The sequence below is a fragment of the Rhodnius prolixus genome, unplaced genomic scaffold (assembly GCF_049639745.1).
Source record: "Rhodnius prolixus isolate KJV_2025 unplaced genomic scaffold, Rpr scaffold_1, whole genome shotgun sequence".
Taxonomy (NCBI): Eukaryota; Metazoa; Arthropoda; class Insecta; order Hemiptera; family Reduviidae; genus Rhodnius; species Rhodnius prolixus.
The window spans coordinates 17,717,680-17,740,050 of NW_027411581.1; the positions used below are offsets into that span (position 1 = coordinate 17,717,680).

The 22,371-nt window shown below is 34.1% G+C and overlaps 3 protein-coding genes and 1 long non-coding RNA gene across 5 annotated transcripts; 2 read left to right on the forward strand and 2 right to left on the reverse strand.

The window, feature by feature from the left end:
• Positions 1–3,522: 3,522 nt before the first annotated feature.
• Positions 3,523–7,711, forward strand: LOC141456301 (uncharacterized). The gene is made up of 2 exons (XM_074132197.1): positions 3,523–3,661; positions 6,851–7,711. The coding sequence occupies exons 1-2, from the start codon at positions 3,620–3,622 to the stop codon at positions 7,709–7,711; spliced, it is 903 nt and encodes a 300-aa protein (XP_073988298.1). The 5' UTR covers positions 3,523–3,619.
• Positions 3,654–15,668, reverse strand: LOC141456352 (uncharacterized). Of its 2 annotated transcripts, none has more exons than XR_012459737.1 (3): positions 15,338–15,667; positions 15,076–15,189; positions 3,654–6,008 (listed from the first exon to the last, which is right to left on the reverse strand). It is a non-coding gene; the product is annotated as an uncharacterized lncRNA (long non-coding RNA). The 2 variants fall into 2 exon arrangements; XR_012459738.1 differs by lacking the exon at positions 3,654–6,008 and adding an exon at positions 7,731–8,544 and having other exon boundaries at positions 15,338–15,668.
• LOC141456281 (uncharacterized) lies at positions 10,440–12,379 on the reverse strand. Its single transcript, XM_074132139.1, has 2 exons — positions 12,123–12,379; positions 10,440–11,956 (listed from the first exon to the last, which is right to left on the reverse strand). The coding sequence occupies exons 1-2, from the start codon at positions 12,162–12,164 to the stop codon at positions 10,529–10,531; spliced, it is 1,470 nt and encodes a 489-aa protein (XP_073988240.1). The 5' UTR covers positions 12,165–12,379; the 3' UTR covers positions 10,440–10,528.
• Positions 15,669–18,986: 3,318 nt separating the features above from the next.
• Positions 18,987–20,404, forward strand: LOC141456368 (uncharacterized). The gene is made up of 2 exons (XM_074132294.1): positions 18,987–19,141; positions 19,300–20,404. Exons 1-2 carry the CDS (start codon positions 19,103–19,105, stop codon positions 20,296–20,298), a joined length of 1,038 nt encoding a protein of 345 aa, XP_073988395.1. The 5' UTR covers positions 18,987–19,102; the 3' UTR covers positions 20,299–20,404.
• The last annotated feature ends 1,967 nt before the right edge of the window (positions 20,405–22,371 follow it).

Consider the following 22,371-nt stretch of genomic DNA (forward strand, 5'->3'; position numbering starts at 1 on the left):
ACCACCACAGAAATTTGGAGCTAAAGGCTTTTCTATAGAAAGAAAAGACCAGATGTTGAAAGGAATGAGGAGCAAGCAGCAGTTGCCAGATATGGATTAGGAAAGAAATCTAAGAAAGGTGTGTAATAGCAAATAATCAATCTTTTTACAAAACACTGCGTGAGTGCAAATGAGAAACGAGAGAATTTCTTTTAATAGGAATAGTGTAATGACCGGAGGAAGTCTTCATTATAAATTATTTAATGCTCTACTATCTGGAGCTTCAGGAACTTCTTCAAAATGGTTAACAGAATTTATAAATGTTGGACATGCGTGATAGAGTAAACAAGCAAGAAAATTGAAAATAAAATAAATAACTAAAGGAAATATTAAATAAAATAAAAAAACCTTGGGAGGTACTGAGTCTGTACTTTAGAACGAACAAAACTAGTAAGATGTGGACGTTTAAATGTAAAAAGAAACTATGAAGTGAAATTTGTGAGCTCTATTTTTTAAGCGTCTGGAAAATGCTATTGTAGATCGATGTTATAATGTCTTTGATTTTTTTTTTAAATAAGGGGTTAAGATGGGAGTGAATTCACACAGATTCGGAAAGGAGACATTTTGTATATGAAATTAAGATATGTGGTTATGATAGTTGAAATTGAAGGATTGAATTAGAGTAATGCTGACAGTTTTTTTGTCAATCATACCTTGTAAATGTTATACAATATATGTAACTAATTTTTTAAAATAATATTACTAATCGCGGAGGTCTCGGGTTCGAATCCAGCAGCTGACCCTTAGATTTTCTCTTCCTAGGGGCTTCTTACAGCTCACTGTCCGGTGATGGACAGTGTTGTCTGTAACGAGAGAACACTGTCCGGAGGCCGGCAGTGCACTGGAAAAAGCTCCGGGCGCTAATAACCTCAGCTGTTGACGCGCCAAAAAAAAAAAAAAAAAAAAATATTACTAATTAAGTAGTAATTTGATTCAAGTAAAAATTATTCAAACAATCCTGGACTTTTTGGTTAATCACAGATTTCTATTGCTTTCTTAAGTAACAAAGTTATTTAAACCAAAACATATTTTCCTATTCTAATAAAGGAAACTTAACGATATCACTCTTCCTCCAGGTTCTCAAAAATTTTTATTAAAAGTAGAAAATGCTTCGTTAGTAAGTTTTCGTATATTTTGGGAGACTTTCTTTTTTAGGCGTTTTGACTGATTTTAAGGTCAATTTTCGAACAAAACTGTTCCTCATAAGCAGAATCGTGCCCACTACAAAAATTAACACTTGCACAACACAACTATTGCCTATTCATTATCATTAAACTGCATTTTATGCAAAAGAAAGCGAAGCTGCATTACAGTAAAACATTAATGTTTTCAAAACATTCAAATTGAGGTGAATGAGTAAGCTTTTTTAAAATAATAATACTGGCCTAGAATAAAAGAGGTATTATTATTATTTTTATTATTATTGTTAACAGATTGAAATTATAAACATTTTTCCTTCCACTAAACTAAGCAATTGCTTTTTGTTAATTTTCACATTCCATTTATAAATTTGTCAGCGTAATGTTGTAACATTGTGAAATTAATGTTTGGTTGACTATAATTTAATATATATACATATATAGATTTATTGATTGGTCGGCTGTCCAGGCTTTTGTTTAATTGAATATAATATTAATAATAATCAAATTGTCACATTTCATTAATAATATACATTATAGGAAGATGAAGAATAGGAAGGCCAGAACTTGTGGGGAACAAGAAATAGAGGAAGAAATGTCGGAGAAGATTTACAGGATAGCGATTGGATTGTCAAGAGCATGTGAAGGGATTGAATTGGGGCGATTTTCTAAGGGAATCGTGTAACTAAACTAATATTCGTTATTTATTTATTTTTATTCATTGATTTTAATGACTGTTTTAGTATAAAATTAGGGAACATTTTCTTCGGCATAAATGTTTTCCAAAAGCGTAGGCAAATGTTGCAGGAAATAATTTCTTTCCTTCTTCCTGGAATGTTATTTATTTTAATGATTCAATCGACAAATTATCACGTAAAAAACTTTGAAGGACATAGTGCGATCAGAACTAACAGTGTTCATTAACTCATGCTTCAGTATTAAATTTATTAAAATTACAATTAAACTTATTTATACATTATAAATAAATAAATAAATCTACTTTTTGAAAAAATCTTTTTTCACTCAAACGCTCGTAGAATTTTCTCAACTTTAATTCTCATAATTTTAATGGCAGCAGAGGCATAGTTTCCTATTGTTCACAAAGCTAAGACTAAAAAAAATATTCGAAAAAAGAAAAGGTTGCCTTTATCAGTTTTTTAAATATATATTTTCCAAGGCAAATATAGCTTTTAGCCAGATATCATTTTGCATTTTACAGTACGACCTAAAAAAGTTCAAACGTTCACCAAACTACGACGAAAGGTTTTGAGTAGTCGCAGTCTTCAGCGCTTGCAAAATTCTATGGTCTCCCAAGTTTACTAATATAAAATTACCACCCTACATTGCAATGAGAAGAATTTTTTCAATATTCAACTTTTTTGGCAGATATTTGGCACTACTACGCAATACTAGTTCGCCTCCTCGTTCTAGAAGGAAGAATGCTATCAGGTGACAGATTGGGCATATGTATTGGACAATTACAATGACCCTAAAACAATAAATGCCCAGATCGTTGATTTTAAAATTGGAAATTGTAGATTTTTGAATTTTGAATAAACTTTAGAACACCTGATAGTTTATTTATTCATTAACCAAATTAATCTCTGACTTTTAGGAACATATTAGTAAAATTTTACATTAAATTATGTATGGGATGAGTTGTCGAGTTCACTGATAATAAGCTATATTTTTGAATTAATAAGACTAAATTCAACTTCCAATTAATAAAGTAGCATATCATTTTTTCTTAAAAAAATAAATTAAAAAAAAATCAAATAAGTAGATAGAAGATCATATGGTAATGTGTGTACAAAAAATGAATAAAATTATTGGAGTTGTCTTCAAGACTATATCTAAACAGATAATTTGCTCTATTGAGCGATTTAAGCCTTGTGCCGTCGTATCTCTCTTCTTATCTTAGCTTTTCAGGCTTTCTTAGAAGTTTCAGATTCAGCTAAATTCAAAATCATGATCTTAGTAGATTACTTGAAAACTTACTATTATAGCTGTCAGAGATACTGTGAAATGAAGTAATTCGGACTATTGGTTACTTGGTTACTCATTTATCGAGCTAGAACTTCACATTTCATTTCATGAAACTTATATATTTGTGTGTAACTCTTTAATATATTATACAATGAATATGAAAATACTATTTATCAATAAAATACCATTAAAAAAGACGAATGCTTCATAAAAACATGGAAAATGATCAATTATTTACAGACGCAGCTAAACGAGCGAATAATTTACACCTTTTTTGAAGATATATGGAAATTACCAAAACATTGTTTGCTTCAACAGACACGACCGCCAGTTGCTGCACACAACAATGTATATAATCGTGATGAACTGTTGAAAAGCTGGCTTGCACGCCCCTACATATATAGAGTGAGCATTTCCGGGTAGACAGTAAGCTGTCGGGAGTTAGGAGTTACGAGATGATACTGCCAATCAGTCTAGCTGCGTTATTAATCGCACAGGTAAACATAACTTTATCTGTTCATGTGAGTGCAAGTAATTTGTAAAAAATATTAATGCCATTTATATTAAATTAAGTTGAGTGATTGGTAATTCCAGTACCTCACAGGTTTAGTGTTGTCCTAATAATTTTAATGTTTTTAATTTCTATAATAAATATAAATTTTATCTGCTTACGTAGTGCTATCAAGTATTTTTGTACCTAGAAGTCCATAATCGAGACTCTGAACGCAGGCTGCCAGTGCAAAAATTTAAAAAAATAAAGTGGAGTGAAAGAAAAGGTTCAAGTTTGATAAAGATTGCATCTAATGCGATTGGTTATCAACTTAACAAACAATCTCTTGGTTCTATTTCTGGTTTTTCCATCTTGAGCTCTGGGACTGTCCTCATTCATACATAGTCAATAAATAATTGAATTATTTGAATAAAGGGAAAAGAAATGAAGACGATTTACTAAACCTTTTGATTCAATACTCGAAATAACTTTCGGAACAGTAATAACTAGTAAAAAAACAGATTTTTGCGAATATTCATTTATTTGTTATAATCAAATAATTAAATTAACAGATCCAGAGGAAAGAAAAATTATTGACAACATCCAAACAGTCACACCGGTAGAAACAATAAACATTTATTCTTGTTTTTTAAAAAAACTACTGTGTACAAGTTAAACATTGTTAAATATGTGCCATTAAAAAATGTTAATAAAAAACAATATGCAATATCAATTATTCAGCATAAGTCGTGAAGATGGAAACATAAAAAAGTATAAAAAGAACTTCAATTGATTAATTGATCAAAAAATGTTAGTGCAGAGAATTTTACCTCTTAAATACTAAATACGCTAAATCATTTTCTGATCTGATAATTTGAAACACATGCATCTTTTAAACTAACTAAGAGATTGAATCTATGATCTATCAACTATATCCGATGGAAGTTGGTATGAGAAAGGTTGATATCGTGACAAATTTGGAATTTAAAAAACAAAGAAAGAAAAAAAGTCCGGATATCGAAATGTTGAATCTGACCAGACCTAAAGAAGGTAAATAAAGCATAATATGGAACCATAATTGAAAAGTTTCTGAATGCTATTCGAAATGAAAATGGTGAAAACGTTACCTTTTTCATTTACTAGACTATCACTTGTACCAAGAAACGAACAAATAGGAATCATCTGTGGAAATCAAAATTCAAAAATTTGATTCACATTAATTGAATCAGTGACAGAATTAATATTCAATGATTTATATTCCAGAAAGTTAAAGAAAACGCTTGGTTTTGTTTGTACTGGCAGTGAGTGAATGTATAAAATAGTGAAGGATTTCTAGAAAATTCTAGGTTGCAAGATCTGGTACTAGACTTTTAATTTGGATTCGCCATAGACAAGCTGTTGTAACATTTTCTGCGCACATCAATGTCTATATTATTCTCTATCCAATGATTAGATGTATTGCTCTTACAGAATATTGTCAGTACGTTGAGTGGGAATTCATATTAAAAATGAGTAGTACGAAAAAAGACTTTCTTTGAAGATAAAAATCAATGAGTACTTTTTGATCTTTCGTCCAAGTGTCTGGCGGGTATTTCTAGACTAAAAATCAAAAGTTTACCTTAAATTTGGTAATAGTAGTAGCAGTAAATTTTTTTTTTTAAGAGGATGGATGGCCGGAAGGGAAGTTAAAAAAAACAGGAAATATTTACTTCATGAGTAACTTTGAATACAAGGTACTTTGCTTGTTTAATGCCAATTAAAAAACTGAAGTAATATTTTTAACTTGTACGTCTAGCCTCCAGTTAAACCTTAATTATTTATTTTATTTCATATATCTATTAACCAGAACGCTAATAATTTATTAATATTTTTTTCCTACTATCTACTATAGTAAATAATAAGAAATGTATCGTACATACGTCTAATAAATGTAGTAGCTTGAAAACTATTTCAGTTTACCTCTTATAGTGACTATTCCAGCCTTCTGAGATTTATAAATAGTCATTGTGAAGCCAAAAGGAGAAATGCAGACCTTTGAATTAAACTGACATTCTGACGGGTAGTACCAAAGAAAAGTCAATTAATATTTCCTTGAACGCATGCAGAATACGTAGACAACATCTCGATGGGGTACCTATATCTGCAATCTTACTTTAATCCTTGAGTGTAGTGCCAAACTAAGCATGAGTTCTCCTATCATTTTTAGGTTCGCGTAAAGAAACTGTTTTTCTTCTTAATATTACTGACATCCTTGTGCATCTTGATAGTTCTGTAAAGAGATGTCTCAACAGAGGTCTATCATTATCTTACCTTCAAGTTTAGGTAATCTTCATGCGCTATTTCGGGTAAAATCTCTGAAAAAATGTTAAGAAGTTCATTAAAAAAGGGAAAAGACTTCAACCTAGAAAACTCACCTAAGAGGTCGAATTTCGACAGTAGGAAAAATACGTATTTATTTATTAGTTTAGATGAACTTCTCACCATGTTTCTGGTGAGAAATTTCTCTTTGTTGAATTTCTCTTTTTAACCTCTCCTCTATCGCTTCTTAGGGAAGGAAATTATGAAATCAGAAAAATAATTTTTCAGGGATTGTATATTTATTCAAGCAGTTTAAGGAAAATGCTGACCGAATTTCCCATTTCTACCAACAGAAGTATCGTAGCGAGGATGAATCAGTCAGAAAACATCTCTTTCTATAATGGTTAGGACATTATTTTTCATGCTAACTTTGACCCACTTTTTCAAAAGGGGAATAGTCTTTTCTTAAAGGGTGTTCAAGTCGCAAAAGGTAACTCTTGTCCAAATTTCAAGTTTTTAGCATCGGAGCTACCACTTTTCGGGTGCTATACATAATAATCTATAATGTCAAATGAGAAAGATTATTTTACAGATCAGAGCAAAGTTAGTTTTTTTTTTATACGGATTTACTTACATTTAAATTGGTACATTAATTTGAGTAGAGAATTTTATTTCCACTTATAAAATGCAAACAATATAGGTACATAATTTATGGAAGTAAAATTCTCTTTAACAACTTGAAATACCCATCTCTGAAGAAAACTTTTTGGTTAAAAAACCAAAAATGAAACAAAACTGCATCCACTATGATCAATAAATTCAAAAATATTTTTCTGTCTACAAGATTAGTAATTATACTAAATGAAAAATAATTTTTTTTTTTTAAATTTTGTTCCAGGTTTTAGGGAGATGTGAAGCCTGCGACTGCCCATGTGAAACCTGCCCTCAAGCATGCCCAATTCATGGGGAATGTGCTTCAAATGCTTGTTCTAATTGTCCTCTTCCTTGCCCTTGTTCGGCACCTCCTTGCCCGCATATTTGTCCAATACCGACACCTTGTCGTAATTGCCCTTCAGCCGGCTTTTGTAGCTGTAATATTCCCCGTTGTTCTAGCCAACCAACATGTGCAACAGGACACGTAATACCTTCACCCTGTAATCACATAGTGGGACATGTGCCAGTTATACATAGAAGGATTCACCATCACGAGGACGTAGTAACTCATCATGTGCCAGTAGTTGAAAATCATGTAACTCATCATGAAGAAAACTTCATAAGGAATGTGCCGGTTGTGAAGAAAATTAGAAGACCAATTTTCGAATCTAGGACGAGACAGGTGCCAGTGATAAAACAAAGGTTACGTACTGTGGTAGAACCGTATACTTGTCATGTACCAGTAACCGAAAACCTGATGCGTCAAGTAGAACAATGTGTATTAGATAATGTTCCAGTTGTTGAAAAACGTTGTAAGCCGATTTTGCATCAAACCGTAAGACATGTGCCGGTGACACAAAAACGATATGTGCCATTAGTTGAGCACCACATAACTCATGTGCCTGTCAAGACTTGTGCACCACAATTTTTTCCGACATATTTTCAAACGTTCTGCGCAGTACCCATTCCTGCTGCTTGCGCCGTGGCGCCTTGCGGTAACTCCTGCTGCTGCGCGCCACACTGTGCTGCACCCTGCTGTCTACATCCAGCACCGTGCTGCTCCCCACCACTACGATGTCAGCCACCACCAACCGCATGCTGTTAATTATACCTATAAAATTTTGCCTGGCTTTTTGTACCTTATTTATTGAATTATTTATTTATTAAAAAAAGTTTTCAAATTTAATCTTACTCAAAATTACTTGTTGAAAAGTATGTTTTTATTTTTTATTATATTAAAATGCATTTATTAGTTTATTTTTAAAATAAAGCATTAACAAATATAAATGTTTCTTTTTTACTTAAAACCACACACAGATGAAATGTAATTTGTGCATTGCGAACAAAAATAAATACGGCTCTTGAAATGATCTAGAGAAGAAAAAAATATTCTAGTCTTGAGAATTGGATCTAATTCTGGAAATTTTGTCTGGCCTTAAAGGGAGCCAACAAAAGTAATATTTTAACGTTTGATGAAATAAATAAAATAAATTCCCACGCGGAGATCCCAGGATCGAATCCAGCTGCAGACCCTTAGATTTTCTCTTCCTAGGAGCTTCTTTCAGCTCACTGTCCGGTGATTGTCAGTGTTGCTTTAACGAGAGAAAACTGCCCGGAGGTTGGTAGTGCACTGGAAAAAGCTCCGGGCGCCAATAACCTCAGTTGTTGACGCGCCTTAAATCATTTTTTAAAAAAAGTAAATACAAAAAGTAAAATAAAAATTCTTTACACTAAAATTGTTTAAGGAAAAGGAAAGAATAATTCCCGTTTCAGTCATTATTATTTTAATTTTCCGAGTTCTCGACCAAAGGACTAAATCATCTGTGCTTATTGACATTATAATTTACATTGTTATTCTAAAGTTGGTGTGACTTCTGTCCTGAATGCTTATGAACTCCTCCTCAATTACTGAACTTGGCACTATTATTTTTCTTCCTTCTGGATTAATGAATCGGCCACCAAAAACAATTAAAAATATTCTACAACATAAGTTATTTTTGTGTAACAGTTACTTGGTATATGCATTGTAATCGTTGATGATTCAATCGTAGAACCAGACGCTTACCGACGTAATGCAAGGGGGTTACTGGGGAAGGCTACTAAAGCACTGATGATGAGTATCCGCATTACCTGAACTATCTGAAGTATCCGATATTATCAAAAGTACCGATGCAAACATATTTTGTGATGGGTAAAAGTTTATCATGTTTATTCATGTAAATCCTTTGCTAATATTCCTTTCCAAATAGATGCGAGAAATGTTTAATTATTTTTATCTCGCACAGCGAATTTTAGGATGAGGCTATTATGTATGAATGCCTCATGGAATATAGGAATATTTCATATACGAGTACATATGTTAAAGAACAGGCGGAAAATGTAGGGCACAATTTTGTAGACTGTAGGGTGATAATGAAAGGGGAAACCTAAAACCTTTCTGCTAGTAGTTACTAGTCGTACTGCTAGTAGTAGTAGTAGTGATAGTTTCGGAGTTATAGTGCGAAATGGCTAAATAAATGGAGGCTTTTATGGAAAAGATTGATAATTAAAAAAGATCTGGTAAAATCGCATTCTAGGATAATGAATTTGGGCTAAAGTAATAAAATGAATCACTTTTGAATACTATCTTTTCCTGAAGGGACGATGGCATCCAAACCCATTGGCTAGAACAGCTTCCTGATTACCTTTTTTTTTGAATGTTTGTACTCCATAAAAAGGAACTCTACGAAAATTTGACAAAAGAGCCACAAGAGTAAGGTAAATACAGTCATTGAATGTTACTGTTAAAATGTGTTGCAATTTCCACAGTTAATTGAAATAGAACATGTTTCCCCTTAGAAAAGCACATTTTTCTAGAAAGAGTAGAGTAATAAGGTTATGTGGAACAAATTACACTTAAACTACACCTCCCAAACCCAAAAAGATTATGCTTTATTTATGTCAGATCCGTAGTTACTCTTCACTAAATAAAGCGAGAATACAAATAAAGTATCCGACCTTTATTTTGTCCTAATAAATTTTTAGTTTCTTCAATTCCATCGATATAGAAAACAGAAATAAACCCTCACTGAAAATTAGGATTAGTATACTCAAAATCTATTATATGACTCTAGAACAATCTAATTTTCAACAGTAGAAAAAATAGTTAAATCTAATTTTTCCTGTTATCTAACCTCTTATTGCAGTTCAGAACTGTTCTGATTAGAAATTGCTATGTTACAACGTAAATCTGGCTTGTAACGCTCACTTTCATATATTTTTCATTGATTAATGAAATTATATGAATTTTCATCAAACCATGATCTTCTTGTAATCCATCAGTTGATTTAGATAGCGTTTACAAGCAGGGCAGAGATGGTTGATCTTATGAAGAGGAAGGTGGAAGAGGTGTGTATTGTAGTTGGTTGGATTAATCACTAAATAAGATATTGACTGAGAATCAATTTTAAAATGAAATATAATTAGCTACCCCAAATGAAGATCAAAATCCATCGCGTGACAGCTTTTGAAATTTAGTTTTTTGAAAACATGTGGAGGCTCTGCCGCAAAATGTTCCAAAAGTAAATAAATCTTTTAGAATGAAAGAACTTTCATCTTTAATTAATCTTCAGCCATAACTTAATGTATTCCTTCATATTTGGAAATAATTCTGTTTCTTATTTTTTTTTCTGTTTTGATATCTGAAATCTACAATTTTCTGCATTTAAAATGGATAGAATTACGTGACATTCTGCAAGAAGTTCCTATTCTAGCACACTTTCCCTAATCTAGAGCTTCTTTAGTAAGTGATGTGTCGTTCACTTCTGGAGAAAGTAAAAAATATAACACACGAATAGCGTAAAAAAAGTTTATTAACCTAACTTAGGAACAAAGTATAAAAAAATATAAAAAGTTTGTACAAGCGAACGGAGGAAGGGATTAATTAACAATCAGGAGGGTTCGGACAAGGCGGAAGGGGAGTTGGCGGTGGCAGCGGTGCCGGGAGTGGACAAGGCGGAGGTGGGGGAGGGCATGGCGGACAAAGAGGACATGGTGGACAGAGAGGACATGCTGGAGGTGCTGGAAGCAGAGGAGGTAAAAGAGCAGTGCCTAGATCTGCACATAAGGGTAATGGAAGACCAAGAGCTGCTGAGAGCGGGAGTCCGAGTGCCGCAGGCAAGGAGAGTGGAGGTGTAGCAGGTAAGGGAAGACCAAGAGCCGTAGGCAAGTGAAGCGTAGGTGCTGCAGGTAAGGGAAGTCCGAGAGCTGCAGGCAAGTGAAGCGCTGGTGCTGCACATAAAGGAAGACCGAGAGCCGCAGGCAAGTGAAGTGCAGGTGCTGCAGGTAAGGGAAGTCCGAGAGCTGCAGGCAAGTGATGCGCAGGTGCTGCAGGTAAGGGAAAATCGAGAGCCGGAGGCAAGGGAAGACCGAGAGCCGCAGGCAAGTGAAGTGCAGGTGCTGCAGGTAAGGGAAGATCGAGAGCCGGAGGCAAGGGAAGACCGAGAGCCGCAGGTAAGGAGAGTGCAGGTGCTGCAGGTAAAGGAAGTCCGAGAGCAGTGTGGAAGGGAATTGTAGGTGCTGCTGCCAAGGACATAGGAGGACAAGGAGGACATAACTCACATGGTCCATGTACTGCATGTATCTTTTGTTCGACTAGATTCTTAAGCAAACGTTGTTTGACTGGAACATTGATTATGTGTGACTGAATAACCGGTCTCAATCTCCTCACTGTGACTGGTACCGCACTAACTTTTTGATGTAAGACTGGTTTACAGCGGCTTTCAATGATTGGTACATTTCGTACAACTGTCTCTTCAACGGGTCTTGCATATTTCTCAGTGATGGGAACGTGAGTGGTATAAGGTTCTATAACAGTCCTTGCACGATGTCTAATTACAGGCACATGTCGTGTGTGACATTCAAATACTGGTCTGATGAATTTTTGCACAACTGGAACATGTCGCAAGATCTTTTCTTCCTGCTGGGTGATAGTATTCTCGACGACAGGTACGTGCTGTGTGACTTGTTCTTCTTGATGACATAGTGTTTTCTTGAGCACAGGAACATTTTTTATGCACTCATCCACAACTGGTCGTATGGTTCTTTGGACCTTGTGTGTAATGCAGGTTGGGAGAAGTGAGGCCGGTGCAGGTAGCAAGGGCGGCGCAGGTAGGGCTACGGGCCCCAGTAGCTCAGCTAGACTCGCAGTGCATGGCGGCAAGAGGCCACCGCAGAGGTCAATGGGTGCTGGGTGTGCAGGGAGGCATGGAGCGCAGACTGGTGGAGGTGGCACGTCCAAGAGGCAAGGTGGAACAGCCGCTTCACAGCAAGGCAGCAACGATAATGGGTACTGAGGATTGCCTGCGGCCAACTAAAAACATTTCCATTTCATACTATTAGTCATATAAAGTATAGTAAAGATAAAAGAAAAATGACTGATGTAATGAATAAATAAGATTTTAGTAATGTTGTAATGAATCAGCTAACAATGCATGTTCAAGATTTAGAGATTTTGAGAATGGATCAGAAATAATTACCTGGAAGAATGCAACAGTTAAAACGATTCTAAAGATGATCATATCTGATACAAGTGACTAAAGATAATGGGTATCGTATCCCTCAATGTTGGGACCGTGTCTGAATACTGTTATTAACTCTTCCATTATTATATATACTTTAACGGAATACAGCAAAAATCACGCCTGTCGTGTCCAAACAAGTGGAAATGACAGGTTATCAGCCGGCAATGTCCCTGACCGCGTCCCCGAGAATGTCAACAGTTTAAATTACGACCACATAACGAAGGTCCCACTGTAGCAACAATCAGGGCACGCCTCATTCTTGCTAATTAAAACATTAACCATTGCAGCACTATAATCGGCACATCTTCAATACTATTGTAAAATTATGTTATTAAAAACATTGGGTACACAATGTATTGAAACTTTTGTTATTGACTACAGTAATCTAATAGCTCAAGGAAACTTTAAGTAGCCTTACATAAATAATCTCTACCGAGTAATAAAATATATTAAGTACTATCAGAATAACTTTTATTAAAAATATAAGTTGAAGATAAAAAAGTATCCGACGACATTCTCAACAAAGTTTTAGGGTCCAGCGCATAGCAGTACCTTCACTGCAGTTTCACCCATACAGTTGCACATTTTCTTCAAAAATTGGAATGTTTACTAAACATCTAATTATCTTAAATTAGACGGACTGGAGTGTAACTGCGTTTGGTTGTTGGATTCAACCTTCCTGATTGTCACTATGTTTTTTGCCTCATGAAACCATTCACGGGTAACTCCAAACAAATAAGCATTGGTATGGGAATATGGTTGAAATATTTTATTTTTCATAAGGAGCACTTTTTTGTTATGATATTCTACAGCAAAGCTAAAGTCAAATACACCTAAAAAGATACACATGACCAAAAAATAAAAATTACGTCATTTATAAAACGTCATAAAACCTTTGCTAGTCAGTGAACAAAGCCGGTCAAAAAAAATGTATACTCCCAAAAAGTACAGCAGAAAACAAGTGCAATGTTTAAGGAGTCTCCTTTGTGGAGACATTTATGCTCATATTTATTCATATTGCATAAATTAAAGCCGGCGTCAAGGTCAACAAACCACAAATTCTAAATGTTGAAACTACCAAAAGATGCACAAAATGAAAACACTTTTCAGGGAGCCTCAAGGCTTATATTTTTGCATGTCTATGTTATGCTTCCTAGATAAACCTTAGCTTGAGGTGTTAAGGAGGAAAGAAGTTTTAATTTCCCTACTAAAGATCTTTCTTCTACGGGATCATTTCTGCAGAAAGTGGTCGATTGCAAATTATATAAAATTATTTCTCTACTTATAAGTATTCTCATTTTAGTAACGCTAATAGATCTAAATGTGATTGTGATTGCTATGACATGAAGTCTTCGCGATTAACACCTGTTGTGATATAAGCTCTTTACTTTATTTCTCACTGTTTTCACTTCAATTTTCGGTAATCTCTAAAGATTACCTTTTTAGAGAAACCTGATGTTTATCACACACACATAAACACAACTTTTTCTTGCAATGATTAATAAAATTATACGACTTTTCTTCAAAGTAGGTTCTTCATCTAATCGTCTTGTTAGCCTTGACAAAGCGTTACATGCTGGGTAAATAGAGATAATTGATATAGAACGATGGTTTATTGGACTAATCGAAAGCTTGGATTGTTAGTTGCTCACCAGCCTCAACCAACCAGACGTTATCAGCACAATTTGAAGGAGCTTTGTCATTTTTTTAAAAAAATTCAATTGACTTAACAATCTTGACCAACTTTTTAATGTTAACAAAGATTACAAGATAAGTTGCTTGTTTACTAAAAAGAAGTATCTACTGTGTATCAATGGCCTACAAAAATGACAACAACATTTAGGCTGAGATGCCGAGAGTACCTAAGTTCTCACTTAATGGTGAAATAAGTAATTACTCTCTTCAAAGTAAAATCAATCAGTATTTATTCAAATTAGGTATTTAGGTGTAACAGAAGAGATCCTACCTGTTGACTTTCTTTTTTAACATCTAATTTTTCAGACAGGGTCCAATATCAAATTAGCTAACTTGGACAAGAAAGAACCTTTTTTTTTTGTCAAGAAGGTATTTCGAAGCATAAGTTTTCAGTTTAATAAGGGAAACGCTATTAATTTTATTTACAACTTAGTGTAAAACCGTATAATTTGAAAAAAAATAATTATAAGAGCTAGATGTCATTGGTGCTGCTGACAAGTAGCGCTTTGGTTAACATTGGAATGTTGTCATATGTAACATGTAGGACGACCTTGTAGAAAACCACACGAACAACACTAGTACTCGTAAGCAACTGCAGAAGTGGATGATATGTGCAATTGTTAATAACATGTTGGATACAAAGTTCAAAAGGCTTCTATCCTGAATGTCAAACTGCACACATTTTGTTTTTTCACGAAATTGAAACGAAAGTGCTGTTTACTACGCTAGCAGTTTATCCGAATTCAAACCACCTTGGTTTATGTTACTAAACCATTTCGCATACAAAAATTCAATACTATTGGGATAAAATTTCTAGTATAGTTTTGAGCGGAATATTGGCTATCGTATGAATGCACTTGTATGAATAATGACAGCTATGTTAGAGAAATGAGGGATGGTACCATAATGTCCCACTCATCCCTTAACTGTCTATTTATCTCTCTTTGGATGCAAATTTAAGCTTAAATCGGTAGATGAAATATGAAGTAACATTGGATTTCACCAGTTTATTGTCAGTTAAACTTGGTAGAAACTTAAGAAACCTAGTTACGCTGTTATAAACTCAACGGCAATTGGGTTATTAAATAATTTTATTTCTATTTCATATGAAATAATACTTAAAATTAAGCACTCTAGAGATTCACAAATTAATCGTATTTATTATTCTATTTTATAGGATTAATAATTGTAATTATTAAGATTTATTACTCACCAATAACTGTAATCTGACGGCTATCTCCAGGGCTTTCCATTCTGAATACAAAAAAACTCTTCCACTTCTTTTTTACCCGGTTCAGCCCATCTGGAGTCTTAGGAAATACTTCCACTGGAAACAAATAATTCCTAATTAACTGTATTTGTCACCATAAATATGTTCATTAATTTTAATTGGCGAATTAAAAAGTTAATTGCGAAAAAAACCCAGAAATAATGTATTAAAAGAGGAAGTGAAATTTAAAATCAGAGTTACTTACACAAATTTTGGAATCACACTGTATAAGATTCATGGGAAACTACTAATGGGGTCGACGGGGATTTCATGAATAATCGCCTAATTAATTTGGACAAATATATCTGAATGTTATTAAATGAAATACAATGTAATTTTATGAGCATTTGTTTTTTTCTTTTAACACAAAAAAGAAATATTTAATTTTAACTATTCCTCTGTAGCAGCAAGATGCGATTGTTGTGGTTTCTCGAAATAAACTGACGTTATCTGAAATATTTTTTTACTTGTTCTAGATGTAGGCAACGTTGTATTAAACAATAATGTGTTTGGTAAACAAGCTCGATTTCACAAAAACATTGCATTACATTCTGATAACGCGATCAACTGATAGCTAGTAAAAAACAGTTTTAAAAACATTTTTTTTTTTTTTTACTGAATTAGGCACAAAAGAGGCCAAGTCACACCCGAGTCAAGCACTGCAAACTGGATATTATATTTACATTTATATTGCAAATGCATTTGCGAAGGTAGTTATGCTCAGATAAAGCCCAACTACCCAATTTTAGTTTAATATGAGTCAACTTTTTTTTTCTTTTGTGATCAGTACCTGATGGGACTGCGTTGCTTGAGCTATACATTATTTAAAAATTACCCAAGTTAATTTTACATAATAAAGCCTACTGAATGGCTAAATGTTGCCTATAGAAATGATGAGTAGTTATATTTTGTATGTACCTAATGCTTGTGATGATTACTCTCCATTGAGACCTGTTTTTCATTTTTTTCAATAGTTGTTTCTAATCATTTATTTTCTCAAATTCATCGTTTTAAAAAAAGGTAAATGTTCACGTTTTAGTTTCTATTTGTTCCACTTTTATTTCTTGCATTGAATTTAGAAATAGTATTGAGTTTTTTTTTATATTGTCTATTTCTTTTTCTAGTGCAGTCTAATTATTAACGACCCTATCCCTAAAATGATTAAATTAATTGAATCTACTGACGAGTTTTAGGACAATTTTGCTCAATATAAATTTATTTTAGAATTTTATTTAAATTTACTTTGAAAGGCAAATTACTTATTAAGAAAGACAAATAATTAAATAGATAAACTAGATAGCAAAAATAAATAATATAACCGCAAACTAGGCATCTCCAACAAAAAGGAACAAAATGTTAATATTAAATTGATGGTTAAACTCTATTTTATTCAAAATAAACATTACACAATAAATATTCTTTCATAAAAGTGCTTGCAATATTTTTATGTAAAAATACATGAATAAGCAAATTAGAAAAACCATCCTCGAATGTGAACCTATTCGGTGAAGTTTTGTAATAAAAAATATTATGAACGTTCACCAGACCTTTCTTACATTTTTTCAATCTTTAAATCTTTAGTAGGAAATTAAAATTTTATTTGACTCCTAATAATTTATATAGTTTTCTAGAATAAAACGAGTTCACGAGAAAAAAATAAAACACTGTTTATTTCTTGTTATTCGAGCTACTGAGCAGAACCTCGGCCAACGCAAAACCTTTCAGTTTTAAAATGAAGGCAGAAGAAATTGGAATTGGAAGAGGTGCCTTTAAAAAAATGCCAGATGTAGTAGTGAAGATATTACGAAAGAAATGAAGGTCCCCAACGTAGTGGGATTGCAGAGTAGAATCTGTGCTAGCATGTCCTGTAAGGCGGATGCCTTCTGGGGGAAGTCCAAAGCGAGTTAGGTGACAACTCATCGCTGCGAAGGAAAAAAGGGATACCACCTCCTCGTTTGGAGGTTGAGAAAAGAAAATGGCTTGCTCTGTCTTCTGTAGAGGTATCAGGGACTATTACTTGTGGGACTGAAAGAATTGACTTGACGGTAATTTGGTTGTCGGGAAACGCCGGTGTAAAATTAAGACAAATTGAAGAACTTTTCATTTCAATGTTACTAACTCGGACGGATGGAAATGAAGGGTAATATTTATTGAAGACAGAGTAGAGGGTAGGCGCACCACTGAAACTGATGTCATGATGATAATCATTTTTCAAGAAAAACATATGGATGATGATTTAGACATTGATATAAAGAATATAGAATAAGGGGCTGTTGTAAAGTAAAGTAAATTATTGACAAAACTGAGTTAGCTTTATGAAGTTGGGTAACTGAGGTAGCCAGATCTTCTGCCACGAACACAGTGTACATTGTGTTGTTTTATACAAGTGATTTAACTAATTTCTGTTTTAAACTATGTTTTCACAACTGCAACATATTTCTGCAATAAGAGAAGCTGATATAACATGATACATAGTGTAAATACATGTGTAGCATGAAGGGAGTATTCAAACAATGGTGAAACTCCGAATGAAGAGCATTCTACTATTATGCAAATGCGCTTACTTCATTAAGAAAATAACATGACTGCGGCGCTCCAACCTTCTTGGAGGATTTCCTGGTAATGTAGTAAGTTGAACAAATAGGTTCAAATGTGGGGAAATTAAGACGTGAAGCTTAGTGAGATTGTGCAGTTCCAGAAATATAGCGAACAAAGAGCATTAGCAACTTCATCTAGCCCTAAAGTTCCATTCCGTATGGTTTGAGTATCATGGTGCAGATAAGTCGTTTGTTATTTAATGAAAGTTTATATCGTTTATCGAGAAGCCTAGAAAGAAGTTTGAATCGTTTGCATAGTTCTTTCCGTTTAAGTCTGTTATAAATTCAACTAATTAAATCTATAACTTGCAAGATACGATTAGTTGAGTTTCAAAATTCGAAGAAAATTAATTTACTTAAACTGATTATCTAATCGGTAAAGCTCCAATGAAAGATAGACATGACTTAATTCACTTCCTAAATTATTGCAGTCACGTTTCATTCAATAAACAGAAAAAGTGTTAAAGAAAGATAGTGAATGTTTGCTTGGTGCTAATACATTATTTAGTCAATCGGTACCAGCAATTAAATAAACATTCTACCAATTAATGAAGAAGTATAAAAATAAATGGCCATAGCGGATTCTTATCATTCTAGTAGACAATGTAGATCATGATATCAATATTTCTCCACTTCTAGTAAAGAAAATTAATTAATTTATTCTTATTGTCATAGATTTTCACTTTTCTACGTGCGCTAAAAAAATTAGTATTAACCAAAGCATGATTGTTTGCTGTCTTAACAGAGTATTATCTGAAGTATAAATAAAGAAAACTTATTTTGTAACAGACAATATACTTTTGCTTTACTATAAATATACGTATCATCTATAATAGCGTTTCTGACAGTATTGAATAAATTTTACTTCAGATATTGACCGGCTTTAAGTAAATACCTAACAAGAGAGCATAAATAAAAAACTATTGTACTATATTGTAAAACCCACTCTCAAAAATTCAAATTTCAAGGAACGAGATGTTAAATTATGAGTATAAGTTGGTTTGTAAACTAATTTCAATATTTCTCTTAGACCTATAAAAGAAAAGAAGAGAAAAATTTCTGCTTTTTCATCATATTTGTTAATTGTAATCTGGACATAACTAATATACAGTCTATCTAACGTTATTACCGTATTCAACGTTATTATTGATTTGAGGGAAAACGTCATGTCGGAAACAAGTTACTGTTTTGTTCAATTTTTGCTGTTAACACAGTTCTAGAGAAAACATTAAATTAATAAAAGTTCTTATCGCAGTACGTTCATTAGAATGCGTGACCTTTATACTCAAGTTAGTTAAAACAGCAGAACTAACGGTTAGTATATAAAAGTGTTAAAGTGATCTTTAATCACATTCAATTATTAGAGCACTAGAATGATTGCAACATTTATTCTTTTATTAGCTGCCTGCCAGGTAATTTTGTTTTATTTTTAATTATATAACTAACAACTAAATCATCTTCAGTTAGTCTTTTAAATGTAAATAATGTCTTGAATATTTTTTTAACTGGAGTCTCATATTAAAGTAAATGAAGTTATGTTGAAATATTAAATTACTTGTTGATGTTGCAGGTGTCATTTTGTGTTGCAGCTCCTTGCCTTCAACCAGCTGGTGGTTACCTAGCTGGTGAATTAGCTGATGCCACCTACTTAGAAGGACTTCAAGGTCCTCTAAATGCCCTTCCAGCTGGTCCTACTCTTACGAGTAGACCATTTTGTGCTGGTGAACGCCAATGGACTGGCGCCTACGGACATGGCCCTTGCTCCTGTGTCACACACCACGTGGAAAGCCAAGTCCGTCCCGTAGTTGATGAATGTGTGAGCCATGTACCAGTTGTTAGGAAAACCGTCAGACACCAAGAAGAACAAGTCACCCGCCATGTTCCCGTCGTAGAAAAGACTGTTACTCAACAAGAAGAGAAATTCGTCCGCCACGTTCCCGTCACCCAGAAAATCACCAGGCCTGCAGTAGAATGCCGTATTCGTCATGTACCCGTCACCAAAACTCGTACCAGGACTGTTGTTGAACCTTACACCACTCACGTACCAGTAACTGAGAAATTTACCAGGCCTGTCGAAGAGACTGTTGTCCGTAATGTTCCTATTGTAGAAAGACGTTGCAAGCCCGTTATACACCAACATGTTCGTCATATTCCTGTAACTGAAAGGAGATATAGACCAATTGTGGAATCACACGTTTTCAATGTACCAGTCAGACGTCGTTTTGTCAAGAACTTGGTTGAAAAAAGAGTCCGTTCAGTTTTAGGACCATGTTGTCCCTGTAGCGCGGCCACTCCTGCCTCCGCCCTCGAATCCTTCTCAACTCCATTTTCTCGTTCTTTCTGTGATTCCACTCCTTATTCAGCATCTTGTGACTCCTGTCCACCTCCATTCTCTACCTCTTCCTGCGACTCCTGTCTTAGTCCACTTTCTGCCCCTTTGAACGATCCATGCTCTATTTCTGGTCCTGCTCCTTACTGTGGCCCCTATCCTACCCCCGCCACAGCTTCTTTTTGTGACTCTTGTCCCGGGCCCGTCTTCAGCGAACCATGTGGCCCTTTGCCCTGCTAAATTACTTTAACTAGTCTCAGTCGTGAACTGTTATTTATCTAGGTTACTTTGTAAAGCTTATATTATTAATGAAATAAAAATTTATACTTTTTTTTATATATAAAAATGACTCCAAGAATGAAATTGTTCCTGTTACCCTAAAATTTTATTTGTTAAAATTTGATGATTGGAATTAGGTAACTTTTTTTCTTTTTTTTTTGAAGAGGAATCTTAAAGATTAGTTTTCATTTTTACTACTTTAAACTGCAATGATCTTAAACCTGGAACCCGAAATGTAACACATATGAGGAAATGAAATTCGTTACTTTATAAAATGCGAATGTAGTGAATTAGAAACTTCAGTGGTATTATTCTTTCAATACCAGTAAACAAGTTGAAAAGAAAAAAGGTCACATTGTACCATTATACCAGATAAAAATTTCTCTGAAAAGTTAACTGAGTTTGAGCTGAATTATTCCCTTTAGTTTTATAAGACCGGCGCAGCTTCAAACATCAAGTATAAGCAGAAAATAAAAATCCAATTCTTACAAGAAAATAAACTACAGTGAAATACTCATACAATCCCATCCTCAAATAAAATCAATAATTAAATAAATCTTAAAATCCTCATTTTCTTTTCAAATTCCATTAAAATATCAAAGTCTTCACTTAATCTCGTGTTTCTTGTCTACAATTCCTCTTTGTTCCATCAATATGTTGTTAAGTTTGCTCTGATGTTGATTTTATCTATCGTATGTAGTTTTTCTTTTATAATCCCTGAGAGTTTCAATTTTCCAACCATTATCATAGGTTGATCAATTTGTTTGGCGTAGAGAACTTCAACCACTTTTCTATCCTACACCAAACTGATCAATATCAATTTTATCAATGGATAAAAATCCAAAACTGGTCTGATGCGTGGTATGATTACCATTTGGGGAAAAATAAAGGTCGTATCGAAGAAAATACAAAAATATCTTATAAAATTCATAAGTTATAACATTGATTATGAAAATAGTGCAACAATTCATTTATTAAAATTTTAAACAATTTTAATTTTAATTTGTTTATTTATTTTGCAACTGTATCTAGTGCAATAGGCAAAAGTGATGAGAGATAAGGGATGGCACAAATACACATGCGCGCATCTATATGTGTGTACATACATTCACGCGCACATTCATCTGCGCCAAGGGCGTGAGTGGAGTGAACGACGACCATCCAGTGATGGAAGCCGTTAGTTCGCCAGATTGGCAAGCTTACGTAGCAACCATCCTAGGAGGTCGGCGTTATATGTTGAGATGGTCGCGTGGCCACCGCCGCTTCAGTCTGCGCTGTGGATTTGAAGGAAGTGTTGTAGTAGACATGTTGTGGATCAGAGGGTAATGATTGTGTAGATTTGAGTGGAGTTTTGTGTATCGAGATTGGACTATTTCAGAGACGAGAGGAATATTTAGAACAGAGTGTATAGTATGATTGGAGATGTAGAAGGGAGCATTAACTATTGTTCTTAGAATTTTTGATTGTAAGGTCTGAAGTCGGTTGATGTTCGATTTTTTGGCACTTCCGTAGAGTTGTATTCCGTATGTCCATACTGGGGAAAGTAGAGCGGTATATAGTGTTCGTTTGTTTATAAGTCAGTAGAATTAACTTTTGTTAATAGCACTGGTTCACGCTTTAAAAAGTCATAAAATTCCATACAGTTCATTGAAAGTTGTATTTGACACAAGGCCTATTTTAGAAAATAAATAAAGTTAGAGGACGAAGCAGTGAAATAAAGGACAGCCCTCTTATTGCGGCTGGATCCTAAGGGAGGCTCTTCCCATCTGATACCGTTCAATGTCGCTACGATTCATTAGATAGCTACGTTAAACTGTGGTTTGGTTAGCGGATTGTTAATATCCGAGCTTGAAGAAAATAACCATATACCTTTACCACCGGTGTACGTGGTTAAGGAACTGCCCGTTTCAAAAGGTGATATCGTGAAAAGATCGGAACTAGAAGGTTACAACAACCACAGCCACTTAGACATACCACACTTAGATGAAGGAATACCTATTTGTTTGGGATAAACGTGCCAAAGGCGCTGGAACC